Raw genomic sequence first — 15,009 nt, 5'->3', positions numbered from 1 at the left:
CACATATTATAAAAATGTAGTTTCCCTATCTCCGGGTCAGTTTTTTTAGTATTCCAACTTTACTTTTGCAGAACAAATTTAATCAAATAAATTCTTAAGTAACTGAATCTCCTATTGTTCACTGCTGTATTCTTAACTCTTCGGTGTTTGGAGTCACACATTTCTGACACTCAATATCAATTAAACATTCAGCTATGTTGGGATGTAGGAATGCTGTCGAACATCACCATATCTAGGGTGTGCTGTGAGGCACAAGACCAAAGGCCTGATATCTTAAAGTGTTCTAAGTGTGTTGATACCAGTCCATAACCACAGCGGAATGTGTTATTGCTATTATAATTGGTGTAAGCTATTCTCAAAACTCCAGTGGCTAAATTTTGTTCTCAGTTTAGCTTCATAGTGAACTGGCTAAAATCAGTGTTTCTTGAAATTTTTAGTGACCAGTCTTATGTTTGTGAATGCCACTTTACAGTAGAAAGTGTAATCTCACTTACACAGAGAAATGTCTTAGTTGTGGATGCCTAGCAAATATGGAATAATATTAACATGTATTTTGGACAATTTAAGTGTCCAATAAGATTTTTCTGGCTTAATCCTCAAATGAATCACCTGACTCTTGGTCTTTTACCCCTAAATTAATTCAATATTTTGCTGGAGATTCTTTGTAATAGAGTTACCCTCCATATAGTGTATTTTCTAAGAGAAAATCTGTTGACTTTCCAAGTTATCTATGTTTGCAGTGCTGTTATAGCTGTGTTGGTTCCAGAATATAGGAGAGACAATAAAATATATTATCTCACCTATCAGGGATATCTACTGCAGTTCATAGCCAGGCATGCAAGCATGCAGCAAAATTAAGTACGAGAATGAAGAAACTTATGCTTGCTTGCAGGAGCACTAATCTCATATTTTGGAATTTCATTTTATTCAATAAAGTCACAGTGGTCTTCATTCTGCTGTATTGCTACTGGTGATCCACAGCTGAGCTGACAAATCAGACATGCTACAGCTGTTGTTTTGCACTTCTTATAACACTCATCCCTCAACAGAGCCACTCACAAATTACTGCATTTTAGGAAAATGTGGCCATTTAAAACAGAGTAAAAATAGGACAAAGTCTAATTTGCATATCAGTTCAATTTAACAAATTAAAAACAAAAAATTCCAATTAGGAAAATGTATTTTCATTTTCAAAAAAACACACTACATTCACAGCTGACACTGATAAGCAAATTACTTTTAGACTCTACTCTGAATCTTAAACGTGTTTTCATTATGAAATGCACTTATTTGTATTGAATAGCAAAATAAAATGAATACAGATAACGAATGTAAATTTCCAACATGCTGTACAACTCCTGTAGGTCCTTCCATTATGGAGTAATATAATTCCAATGGCTTTTTTGAAAAATACTTGAAAATCATAGCAAGGCTAAGATGTTTGGCACAGCAGTTGTAGGAATCCATGATTTTCAAGTTTAAAAAAATATCTAGGACATTTGGGGTTCTGAGGGTTTTTTTTGTAACTGTGTGGTTGGATGTATGTGAATGGTTCCTTGCAAATCTTCCTTTGGCAAGACTCAGTATGGGAAGAGCTAGGCTTCTTAAATCTTTCAAAATTGCATCCAACCTCATTCGTGGTCGGCCTCATGTCTACTTGTTTCGTCCTCAGCTCTACAAACTTTCTCTAAAAACGTATCTTCTTCTGCATGTTGGACGTGACCCCAACACTATGGTTACCTTGTTCTCAACTGGGGCAAGACTGCAACTTGCCGGGATTGTCTACCTATCTCTTCATTTGTGACCAAACCATCTCAACATATGTTAAGAATATGTCGTAACTTTTGTTACTAAAAACTGTTTAGTTTCCTCTACTCAGCTTTTTTTTAACGGCCAGGATACTGCTCCATATAACGGGTTATCATCAGTATCATATCTTAGTTGTCATAAAGACATCCTGAGGCCTTTGAAGATTCTGAAATGCCATTGATGCAAGATCAATCTGACATGTGACGTTGATCAATCTGACATGTGACGTCTTTGGTTATAGAACCTCCTACTGTCAACTGACTACGCAGTTAGATCAAACTATTCACCCATTCAATGTTGTTGCCATCTGCATGCAGCATCTTTAGGTCATTCACTTCCATTCTACAGGAGGCATGCATAACTTTGGTTTTATCACCATTGATCTTAAATCCCATTGATTCTGCAGTTTTTGCAGCTCTTCCAGCATTAGCTGAAGTTGGTTAGTAGTTTTTTTCAAGTAAGGCAATATCATCTGCATACTCAAGATCCTCTAAAGATGAATCTTTAAAATTTGCAACTCCTACTTGGGTCTCAATCAGTTTTGGACTGAAAGAGAGGCTGTATCATCCCTTTTTCAAAAAAGGTGACAGATTAGCTTGCTCAAATTATAGGGGGAATAATGCTCCTGTCAGTGTCAGGAAAGGTGCTTATGACAATACTACTGAACAGACTGAAATTGTGTCTTAAACCAAAAATGAGAGATAACTAGTTTGGTTTCCATATCGGTCAATCTACAATCTATGCTATATATACTCTGTGGAATGTTACTGAAAAAAATCAGGGCAACAAAAGAGCGTTAACATTGTGTTTATAGACTTTGCAGCTAGTTTTGATTCAGTGTACCAATCAACCCTGTGAGTACTGATACAGTAGGGGTGCCTGAGGATTTAGTGTGCCTAGTGGACAAATTACCATGGTACATTTAGCTATATGAAGGTCAATGGGTGTATTACAGACTAGTTTTCAGTAGAATCAGGAGTGCACCAGGGTTGCTTTCTCTCACCTGTTATTTAATGTTCTAATAGAGTACCTGATGAAGTATATTACAGTAATAAATAAATGAAAGATAAATATGACATGAAAGATAAATAAATAAATAATGATTATGATAACAATTAGTAATAAAGCTGAATGACAATGCCTGGTTTTCAATAAACCAAGCCCTCTTTTCCCTTCTTTTTGCTCTTTGAGTTTTGAGATTTATTCCCAATGAAAAGCTTGTCACTTACACTGGAGAAAAAAGTTTAATGAATTGCAAAGGCAAGTGTGCTACCCGACCCATGACATATCTCAGTAGCTTCTAACAGTGAGTAAGGCCAATAAATGCCTAAAATAGACAAACACTATTATACATTCAAAACACAGCCTACAAAATAAAAAATTCTGTGTAGCAGTTACTAAAAGTCTGACTCTCTTGAGTCTTTCCTCATTCACTCTGAAAATAACCTCAGACTCATGAATAAAAGTTTTGTCTTTAATTTCTATCTTTCCCCCTGCAGACAGGTAAGAGTTGTTAGGGATTCAGAAGTTTAGTATTTAAGATAGTGTTTGGACTTTGTAGACACTCCTTTGAAAAACCAGGTTGAAGACTGCTACGTTTTTTAAAACAAAAACTTAATGTTAACTTAATCTTAAGAACGGATGTATCTTTCTAACAAACAATGAGCAGCTACACTGTAAGTTAACTAAAAGTGCCCCATACATTTGCCTCATCCCTGTTCTGGAGAGAGCCCCTCTATGGAGAGAAGCCAGTCCAGTCTCTATTCCTGTTCAGTTCTTGACCTCTCCACGAGGTTGCCATAACAGATCCAATTTGTGCCAAATGTGATGCTGATTTTTTTATGGGAATAACTATCCAGTAGTAAATAGCCCAAGACCACAGACTCATTTCAGACAAGCCATGGTAAAGCTGTGAATTTCTGTTCACTTTTGGCCCCTATGAACTTGTTTTAAATTTTGAGCCAAGTCATAGAACTGAAAGGTTCCACATCCTATTACCAATTCCCATGCAGTCTTCTCCCCCCTATGATTAAGGTAGGTGAGTGTGTGTGAATTTACATTTTGGTGGAAAAGCTTCTGATTATTTCATTCATTCCTCCTTCCCTTTGCCTAATCATGAGCTATGTACCAATTTTCTAGTGTTTAATTGTGAATGATGTTTTATAAACCTAATTCTGTCCTAAAGCTCTTTTGAAGCACATATTATTACAGTACATAAACACAAAGCATTACTTTGTAAAAGTACAGTTTGATTGGAGCAATTTCTGTGACTTACTTGTGCTGGATCCACATCATTCAGCATAACAATTGATGTGCAGTGATAGTCTAGGACCAGCCTCCAGAAATCTTTGACAGTATTTGGTAAAGGATGCTGGGTAACTATAAAAGCTGAGGGTTGTTTATAGCTCTGCAAAACAATAGCAACAGATGAGAAAATGAAAATGATAAGGGAAGAAATCCATCCAGCAAAATGTCAGTAATGGCCTCAAACCCTAGGATAATAAGTATTGTTATTTTGAAGATTACTCGCACAATGTTTTCAGATATTCCCTGAGATGTTTGGCTGCAATCTAACAAACTGTAATTTTACAGCTGGAGACAATATGACTTTAACAGATCATATTTTTAAAAATTTTATGCCATGGGCATACAGAATGAGGGAAAAAGAGATTCTTGCTTCCAATTTAGCACCCATAAAATCTTGACCAGTAGGTTTGTTTTGAGTTGTTGACAGACCAATTAATCTAAGTTGACTGTACTTGGATGTTAATGTGAGTGATTCCTGTGTAAGGTGATAGATACCTAGTTGTTTTTTCAAGAAATATTGCTCAAGTTCTAGCAACAAAGCAATCTCTTCAAGGGGCAAATGCAAGGTTCATTCTCTCTTTAAATACTGGCCCATGTTACTGCCTGGAGGCACTGGGTAAACTTTTGTCTACAACCTATGAGTTAGACCCAGACCTTTCCAGGCTGCTGAAGGCCGTAGTGGGAGTACTGAGTCTGTTACTGGTCAAAGATTGTCAATGCCTCCATTAAGAAGAGCATGGTGCCATCTGGTTTGAAAGAAGCTTGGTGCTCAAGAAACTATGGCAAGCTGGCTAGCTGCTTGAAACTTCCCTTTTTGGTAGGGTAACTGAGAAGATTAATGGCACCAGAGGATTCTCACAGAATCTAGCTTTTCATTTGGGTTACAGACTTGAGGAAGCGCCTTCCTTTTTTCCTTTGGTCAGGGATCTCTTCTTAGCAAAGGATAATCACCAGATAGCCATGCTGTAACTATGAGATCAATTAGCTGCCTTCAACAACATGGATCATGAAAGGATGTTTTGACTGGCCTGAGGTCATACGCTGAACTGGAGGGGGCTACTCTTGAATGGCTCAATTCCTTCCTGGCTGAAAGGTCCCAGAGGGCTGTATTGAGGGCTGTCTTGTGTAGAGTGAGGCAGGATTCCAAATTTCATCCCTCTTGCTCAAAGCATATACAAAGTCATTGGGGGAGTTAACAAGGAGGCATGGGTTATGGTGCTTCAAGCACACTGATGTCACCCAGCTCTGCATTTGAATCTCAACTGATACAATGGGAAAAGCGGGCACTGAGCACCTCACCCACTGGATGATGGAGACTGGGGTATGAGAGAGAGCAAACTACCTGCTCCTGGTTCCTAATGTAGGAACTATTCTGGGGACATGGCTGGAACACACAGTGCACCAGCGATTCTGGAGAAATGGACCAGCCACCATGGGCCAGATCAGCTAACACATATAAGAGTCTCAAGGCTGCTCTAAGTTGTTTACAGGGAGAGGGAGCTGCTGAACCAAGCATTGACTATCTCCAAGATTAGAAGAATGGAGAAATGGCAGAAGTCACCTCTACCCCCTTCCCTGGAGCACTAAGCATGGCCCAAGTAAACCTGAAGATCCAGCCCACTGATTTGATTTCAAAGGTAAACAGCTCATAATAAGATAATCAGCTGCAAAAGCTAATACTAAGGAATCACCCTTTTTGTTCAGATAACAACACCTAGTATTAAAAGGGGTATGTTGACCCTTAATTCACGTTTTGAGATCTTGGATGAAAAGTTCTATATGAGTGCAAACTATTGTTATTATTATTATTACTGAAGCTCTGCTTTTCAGAAAGAATATTTAACGTGTTCATTCTTTCCTAACCACTATTTTCTTGTAGTGTGTGTGTCATAATTTTAATTACTCCAGTTCTAAAATGTCAGAGATATACTATAAATCTCTCGATTTATCTCTACATTTAAGTGTCTTTTTACTGATATCCTATTAGCACTATTAAAATTCCCATACTGCATTTAAAAATATTCATTTTTTCATCAACTGAACAGAAATGTTCACTCAGACAGATATAAATAGAACGATTGAAGTAATGGCTTGTATACTATCAGTGCTGACAGGCAATTATTTTTTCTGTTAATTACTGCGTAAATTAGAAGTAAAGGGAACTAAAATATTGCTGCAAACCCTATTCTCCAATTTAGCTGCCTTGGTGACTTAATAGGTAAACTCTTTTTCTCTTAGGCCAGATGGTTAAAAATTCAAGAGCTAGCGAAAATGTAGACATTTTTAATTTGTCAGTACTCCCAGACTGGTTCTTTCTGTGTATTTGGAACCTTGGCTTTGACATAATATATGTGGGATCCTAAATGTACTCAGAGCTTTAAAGATTTTGTGTCATTTTTTGAAAGGGAAGAGAAAAGATGAGTTCTCTGGTGCTGACTACACTTCCCAGTATTTCCCAGTTTGGAGAACAGTTTATTCCCTCTATTATTAATGATATAATGGGGCTTACATCCATCAGTGCAGCATTAATGTAGTTACTGCTCTCTCCATCTATTGTTATGAGGAAAGGCAGGCATCTGTCTGGAGGCAGAACATCCATACAGCGGTTCTTTTCATGATTACGAGGCAAAAGTGCTATACTGCAATCTTCCACACGCAGTGTTGGAGTCACCATGTTTAGAGTCTATGAGGAAGAATAAACAATCTAAGAAGAAGGTTAGCTCAGCAGTAAACTCATCCTAAAATATTTAAATAATAGAATTTCAAACCAACTTGGGATACAGTTTCAGAGGGAATTTACAAATGTAAAAAACCAAAACAAAAATAAAACAAACAAAGATCTGGGTTCAGGAGCAAAAACTTTGAACTGCTGAACATGAGCACATCAGGAGAAAGAACCTGAAAGATGGTTGCAGAGTTACTTGGAAATACCTGGAGAAAGGATAATGGGAGGGAAACCACACAAGATTCAACCTCTGTTTATGAGGAAAGAGAGAATTTTACAACTACCCTATTGCATGTCTTTATTATTTTACATATTTCAACAAAAATTTGTGACCTAATATTGTCATTTTGTAGTTCTTCACTTATGGGCCTGATCCAAAACCCAATGAAATCAATGAAGGTTCTCTATTGACGTCAAAAGCTTGGGACAAGACACCATATTGCACATACCTATGTAGTACTATCCATAACTTACCCTAAATTCTTCTTTGATCTGACTTGAGTTAGTCTGAGGATCTAGTTTATTCATTTCATAGTACACAGACCTAACTTGAGAAGCTGGAATAGAAGTATCTCCACAAAGACAGGCTTCCAGTATTGCATCATGGATAAATACATACTGCTCCTGGTAAAGCAATCAACACAATTACTGACTTAGAGGGAGCACACTGTTAGTGCTCAAGTAAATAACGTGTTCATTCTCACATTAGCATCAATGTACACTGAATAGAACCCTTAGGAGCAAAAGTAGTTCAAGAAATATACTATTACATACAGAAAAAGATGTGGAGGGTTGGGTCAAATTAGTTATAATGATAAATAAGCCAACCAACCTATACACAATTAAAAATTACAGTTTTTATAGTGGCATCATCTTGCATTTTTCTTTTTGCACAACTCCACAGGCACTTTATGCTCATAAATGGGACCCAAAGTGGCAAATCCCAGAATGCATCTAGACTCTGACTAAATATTATCCACCAGACTATCTTTTTAAAAACACTTATCACCCCAAAATCAGAATCAAGGAATGGGCACCCATATGCTTGTTTGTTTAAATACAGAGTGGCTTTGTTATTCTTCACTATAGCAGTGTATGCTATACATTTACTGAAAATAATGCAATAACATTCAAAGAAAGATGCCAATACCTCAGTTTGCACCATGTTAACTCTTCGAGATCGAAGCTCCCTGACACAGTTGTATATATCGACAACACCTTCTCTTTCTGCCATATCGAGCATGATATCAATGACAATGAAGCATCCGGTTCTACCAGCACCAGCGCTAAAATAAAAAAAGAGCACAGGCCATGCTGTATAAATTCGTAGAAAATGTAAAGTATTGAGCCCGATTCTGCAAGTGCTATAGGTGTGGGAGACCTACCGAAGTCAACAAGAGTTCTGGGTATGGGGGTTTGCAAGACTCAGGCTTGATTTTGTTATTTTTACTTATGTTAGGTAGTACATTATTATGCGAGTAGCTCCCATGGCTTCAATTAGCTATGGAGTGATTTCACAGTGTAAAGGGTGTGGGGTGGAAATAAGGCCCAGTGTCTTAGTGGTAAAACTGAAAGGAAACATGTTCACTTTGCTTACCTGCAGTGTACAACCAGTGGGCCAGCATTAGGTGGGCTCTTGGACTTCACCTGCCGTACAAATCCTAGCAGTCCCGTTGCATGGTATGGTACGCCGTGGTCTGGCCAGCCTGTGAAGTGAAACTGTCTGATTTCCCGGATTTCATGAGCACCTCTCTGTCCATAATCAAATAAATGAGAAGAAGAAGAAGAAGAAGAAGAAAAAATACAGAAATGAAAATGGGAAAGAAGTTAGGAGAGAGACTTCATCTGAACATGAGTTTAAAAAACTTAGGCCTAGCTTAAAAATAACTACTGGAGATCTTTAAAAGGCAAGATTCGGTGTGGATTTTTGACTGGATCAAAAACCTTAGCATAAAACAGGCTGGTTTAATATTAACCTGCTCAGGGGCTTTTGAAAATCCCACTAAATGCCTAACTGCATCGTTAGGCACCTAACGAGTTTCAATTATTCAGCTCTAAGGGTGTAAGTCAACAACATAGTCAGGAATAGAAATCACATGGCAAACTCCTACTGACTTCAGTAAAGTCAGGATTTCACCCTAGATCTTTTGATGTTCCTTCCCTTCATTCCTCGTTCCCAGGGAAGCAACCCAGTTCTAGCAGCACCTGTGCCTGTCCTCCTCCAACCACAAAGGTTGCAATCTTGGGTGGCCCTTATGTGGGCAGCATTGGAGATGGGGAGAAAGCTCTTTAGTTCCCCTCCACTGCTCAGCCACCACTTAGCCCTTAGTAATTTAACACCTGTAGTGCATGGATATCGTGACACACCTACAGATGGTCTACTGGAATTGTATTTGCTGAGAGACCAAATGTTAATGTCATTTAAAACATTAACCTCTAGGGCATCTGGGTAACTAGATGGTTTTCTTTAAAATCTATTTTCTTCTCTATAAAATTGCAGCCCTGTATATCTGCCAGCATAATAGAGTCTTTTACAAACCTACACGCCAGAGGCCATCATACACATTTCAAAAGCAAACAGTATTATGACAGATGGTGTCCAGCTTGGACAGATATAAAGGTTATCTGTGGAATAAATATTGATGATTTTAATAACTAGTATTCTGTATTTATTCTTCTTATGGATATGATATATTTCTCTGTCGAACTACTTTGCATATAAAAGGCCTAACTCTATTTGCATGGTAATGAAATAGTATAATGTTGTTGTTTAACTTTATTAATAGTATGCAAGAATGAGAGCAGGGATTTCCAACACTCAGGAAAATGTGCATCTCAGAGGGGCTTTGGAAACAAGCAACGTGCCAGAGGGCCCATTCCTGTTCCCACTGATGCCAATAGCAATACTTCAGTTGGCTTCCATGGGAGTCGGAGCAGGAGCAGGGAGCAGAAGACAGATGAGGAGATTACAGAGAATGGACCATTTTGTGTACTGACAAGAATGGGTATTCTGTGTAATAATATTTTTTTATCGCCAGTGTAGACTAGGAAACAAAAAGCATATAAAAATGCAACATTAACATTACAGACATTTTGAGGGAGGGATGGAAGAACCCAACACTAAAGTTATGAGTAGGATAAAGCACTTTTCAAAACAGGCCACCTAATTTGCACCTCCAAAATTTAAGTGTACATCCATTGTGCATGCAAAACCTCCATTTGCACATGTAGAATGGGTAGTTGTACATGTAATTGCCTGTCTGCAAACATACTTACTTGTCTGGAAAGTGCAAATGACAATGTACCTTCATAAACATGAGCTGTGCACATCCAATGGATTCACACTTAAATATTTCAAGTCCAATTTTTGTCTACCATTTGTGCTAGTGCTTCACTATTTTGGAAAGGACTTTGCATATAGCATACTGCTATAATGAGTTTTCTTATTGCATCTACAAAGACCCATTTTCATCTCTCTGTAGCCTCTCTGCTGGGTTTTGTACCCAAAATAGAATCACAACTGCGTGAATCATGAAAGCACATGCTCAGTTTGGGAAGACAATATTTTTCACCTCTTCTTTGAAATAAAAAAGATGAAAAATCTGTCATACTTTTAACAATCCCTAGACTGTTAATGATTTAGGCCTTGCTCCTAGAAACATTTACTCAGCTGCTTAATGTTACACCCATGAGTAGTCCTATTGATTAGTAGTTCCTGTAAAACTACTCAGGTGCACAACATTAAGCACATGTGAAAGTGTTTGCAGGATCCAGACCTACATTTCTATAAATTTTAAATTATATAGGAGCAGGATTAGAACCACCACACCTTGAAATTCACTAAATTGTCATTTCTTTTTAAAAAATGCATCAATCAGGTCCCTCCCCAACAGATTAACTCCTTAGTTTTCTTTTAGGAGCATACAGGAAAAATGACCGAAATAACTAGATAGGTCAGAAACATTTTATACAACCTAAATTCAGGAACACTAAGGGTGGATGATATGGAATGCCCTGACCTTTCAGTACAATAAGGAAAGCTTAAAAAAATAAAAGGAGGGGGGGAACAAACACATTCCTTCTTGAATCACACAGAAGCTGCATTTATCAGCTTATTGAAAAGCTACCTATTGTTAAAAAACAGTATCTAAATGAGGTATATTTGAATGGAGAAATTTTTTAGAAATAAAATAGGAACTTTTATCCCTATCTGTTTCAATTAATTTTTCATGAGCTTTTGGTCACGAGTAATTGTAAAATCCTCCATGTCTTCTTTCCCAGTCCTGGCTAAGAAGTGAAAAGCTAACTTCAAAGCATGAGCTTAGAACCTGATGAATAGAAACCAACCAAAATCACATCATCTTCAAAGTCTAACCATGCCCTTCTCATCTGTTTATTTAAAAATATCTAAATAGAAGGAAACAACAGGTTTGAATGAAATGAGGAAAAAGTATTAGTATTAGATTCTGTTTGCTGGACTGATGTATATTTAACAAATAGATTGAGGCAATAGGAAAAATTAATTGTTCATCTTCCTAAGTCTGCCTTTGTCATGCACTGCGAGATCATGGACAAGATGCTCTAACATAAACTGAGATTAAATGATTCAGAACCTGATGGGAACACTGTTAAAGCCTTGGTTTAAAGAAAATTGATGGCATGATGCAGGAAGAATACATAACTGAAAATGACTTAAGTCATTTGATATTCAAGACATACTATTGAGTGAACAAAAATCATGGAAAACCAAGATGCATGCTAAATCTCAGCACTGAACCGTGCTGCTTTTGCCTCTTCTTCCAGCACACCCCATTCATAGTTTTGTACATTGACTTTCTAGGTTGTAAACCGTCTGAAACAACTACCTGGTTTTAATACCGGTTACTTAATATCTATTAAGTGACAATCAAATGAATGGCATTATTCAAATAAAGTAAATGACAATACAATATGCCATTTGCAACTGTGCTTGTAAAGGACCTCCCCTGCTTGTTAAAAAATTACTTAATTATAAAAGAGTTGTGCTATAGACCAAGAAATATATTCGATCAGTGAACTACAGCAGTTATAATCATGCTAGACTGCTAAATAAATAAATAAGGGAAGACTACCTAAAAAGTGATTTGCTATGAAAAATGGGCTGTCTGATAGCCAGTGAAATCTGGGATCTTTCCAAAGTGACAAAATTATATTTATTTAACTTGTATGGGAAAACATCATATCATATCTAGAAAGTACAGTTTGGAAAACTTACCTTTTCTACTGCAAATGTTCGAATCACATATTCAGCCAGGAGCTCTGTTTCTATTAGGGTAACTTTAATGTCTTTATATATTTCTGTGTCATCTGGCCAGTATTTGCAGCATTTGACCTTTTAAAAATACAAAAGAAATTAAGGTTCATATTTTTCAGCATGTGAATCTGTTCAGTATCTTTTGCAGTGATTTATGATATAAAATTCAACCACACATAAAACAGTCAGGCTGCTTACACAAGGAAATGGTCCGTGTGTTTAATACAGCAGTTGAGGGCAAATGTGGGTGAATGCCAACTTCTCATTTGCGGAATATGGGGTTCAGTTTCCTTAGTTAACCCACTTCCTTTTTTTTTTACCACTATACCAATGATTTAAAGGACACACACCTTCTTTTTCAAAGGACAGTTTTGGAGTTCTAGGTGGGAATAATATTCAGTAAAATAAGGCAAATTTCTATGTAACATGAAGGGTTTTTTTCACTGTGCATAGCTCAGTTACAATAACCATCCATTTCTTGTTTTTTCCAAGTCAGGGAGTATCCAGAGGAAAAAGCTACAAATATAAGCTTGGGTAAACTGAAGATCCTCTGGATCTTTTCTTCCACCTGCAGTTGTTACTTGTTTCAAAAACATATTGCGTTCTTTTAAAATGACAGTGCATGCTGCAGACATAAGGGTTTGTCTAATGTTGGAAAGGAAAAGCATCTCTTTCCCCATCTTAGAAACAGAATTAACTTCTCAAAAGAACTGGTCAGAGTAAGGGCGGTCATATAGCTAAAGCACAGGACTGGGAATCAGGAGAGAGGTTCTATTCCTGGCTTTAACACTGACTCTCTGGGTGACTATGGACAATTATTGACTTCAATGGGCTTGAGGAAAGAGAAAAAAGGGGAGGCAGTTTGCATGAACTCTATTCAAAAGTTCCTGGGGGTTGGTGTGCCCTTGTGCAGCCTAGCGCAACCTTCACAATGTTTTATGTATGTAAAATTAAAATGTGAAGCATCTTTGTGCTAGTCACCTCTTTGGAGTGCTGGTGAATTGTGAAATGGTTACTCACCCTGTCTAGTAAGTGTAGTTCTTCGAGAGATGTACTCCACTCTAGGAGTGCTTGGGCCTCCTGTGCCTTTGATCCACTGTTTCTCATAGCAGTGTTTGTTCAGCCCGTGCATGCGTGCTCATCAGCCTCATACTCTGTGCCATTGTCACATACTGTAGCACTGCGTGGGCGAACCACCCTCACTTCCTTCTCTACCGTGAAGCTCTATAGCAGAGAACTGCAAAGCAGTGGGTAAGGAGGGTGTGTAATGGAGCACCCAGAGGTGGACACATCTCAAAGAACTACAGTTACTGAACAGGATGATTAACCATTTTTATTTCTTCAAGTACTGTCCCTATGGGTGTTCCACTTTAGGTGACTACTGAGCAGGTCTCCTTTAAGGAGGTGGGGGGCTTCGGAGTTGAGTCCAATATGGAAGACAGTAGAGCCGGACCAAACAGAGCATCAGAAGCAGTGTCATGAGTTATTGCATAATGTTCAGCAAACGTATGTATAGAAGCACAAGAACCTGCTTTACATATTTCAATAACAGGCACATTTTTGAGAAGTGCCATGGAGGTGGAAATGGACCTTGTAAAGTGAGTTTGTATGTCCAAAGATGCTTAAATATTACGAGATTCGTAGCAAGAATTAATGCAGTCAGATATCCACTTGGAAAGTCTTTGATTAGAGACTGCAGACCCTTTTGCTCTATCTGTGAGCAAGAAACAATTTGGGAATCTTTCTGAAGGGTTCCATCCTATCCAGATAGAAGGCCAGGGCTTTCCTGACATCAAGGGCATACAACAATGCCTCTTGGTTATCTAGATGAGGTTTAGAGAGGAAGACTGGCAGGTGAATGGGTTAGTTAATATGGAAGTTGGAGGAGATTTTAGGCAAAAATTTGCGGTGTGGTCGCAATGTGACCTTGTCCTTAAAAATACTGTGGGGAGGGCCATGCCCTAAGGAACCCTATTTCTCCAACCCATCATGCCCATGTGATGACTGTCAGGAATGTCATTTTCATTAATAATGGAAGAGTGAGCAGATAGCCATTGGTTCAAATGGCTGTCCTGTAAGGCATTTAAGAACCAGACTGAGTTCCCAAACCAGAGTAGAATGCTTGACTGGTGGAAAGAGATTTCCAAGACCCCTCAGGAACCTCACTCTCGTTGGGGGGCAAAAACAGAATAATCCTCTCTTAGAGAATGAAAAGCCATGAATGTTGCCAGGTGGACTCTAATGGAGCTCAGTGATAACCCAAACTTTTTATTGTTAGGAGATAGTCCAGTATATCTGGCAGCAATGAGGTCGTTGGTGAAATATATTTGAGGTCACACCAACAGATAAATCTCACCCATTTTTCAGAGTATGTGTAGAGAGTAGTCTGTTTTCTGTTTTTCTGTTTTCTAGTAGTCTTCATCAGAATCCTCTTCCTCAAACTCACTGTGGAATGGTGGAGCACCCGGAGAAATCTCAGGTGAAACTGTCAGTACTGAACGAATTTCTGGTGATCTCAATGTTCTCAGTACCGAAAATATGTCAGAGTAGAGCAGCAGAGAATCAAGAGTCTCCGTCCTGGTCTACACTTACCGGGCGATTCGGTGGCAGTTGACGGGAGTTATGCAAGCTATGCAGAGTAGCTTGTGTAACTCCTGTCAACTGCTGTGCTTCCCTTCTGCATGGCATCTTCACTGCACTGCGCTGACAGGAACTGCATTCCCATCGACGCAGTGCTACGCCATTTGAGGGGGTGGTTTTACTGCATCGACTTCTGGATTGACTGAGTGGGTCTTCTCTGACCACTCAGTCGATCCAGATAGGTCGATCTGACGGTGGCAACTTTGCCGTCTTCAGTGTAGACATACCCTCAGAT

General features: G+C 38.4%; 1 protein-coding gene across 4 annotated transcripts in view; it reads right to left on the bottom strand.

Annotated features, from left to right (window-relative positions):
- PTPRM (protein tyrosine phosphatase receptor type M) overlaps positions 1-15,009 on the bottom strand; it is a 655,839-nt gene that overhangs the window by 11,045 nt on the left and 629,785 nt on the right. For all 4 annotated transcript variants that reach the window (XM_067547610.1, XM_067547612.1, XM_067547618.1 and 1 more), the window contains 6 exons: positions 12,096-12,212; positions 8,439-8,593; positions 7,992-8,127; positions 7,316-7,465; positions 6,626-6,799; positions 4,085-4,216 (listed from right to left, as the gene is read on the bottom strand). In XM_067547610.1, the coding sequence (XP_067403711.1) occupies positions 4,085-4,216; positions 6,626-6,799; positions 7,316-7,465; positions 7,992-8,127; positions 8,439-8,593; positions 12,096-12,212 (864 nt within the window). The remainder of the gene's footprint in view (positions 1-4,084; positions 4,217-6,625; positions 6,800-7,315; positions 7,466-7,991; positions 8,128-8,438; positions 8,594-12,095; positions 12,213-15,009) is intronic.

This window comes from Emydura macquarii, unplaced genomic scaffold (genome assembly GCF_026122565.2).
Source record: "Emydura macquarii macquarii isolate MOO-44397 ecotype Brisbane River unplaced genomic scaffold, CSIRO-AGI_Emac_v2 contig_212, whole genome shotgun sequence".
Classification (NCBI taxonomy): domain Eukaryota; kingdom Metazoa; phylum Chordata; order Testudines; family Chelidae; genus Emydura; species Emydura macquarii.
The sequence above is the reverse complement of the archived record's forward strand: the minus strand, read 5'-3'. Positions and strand labels throughout refer to the sequence as shown.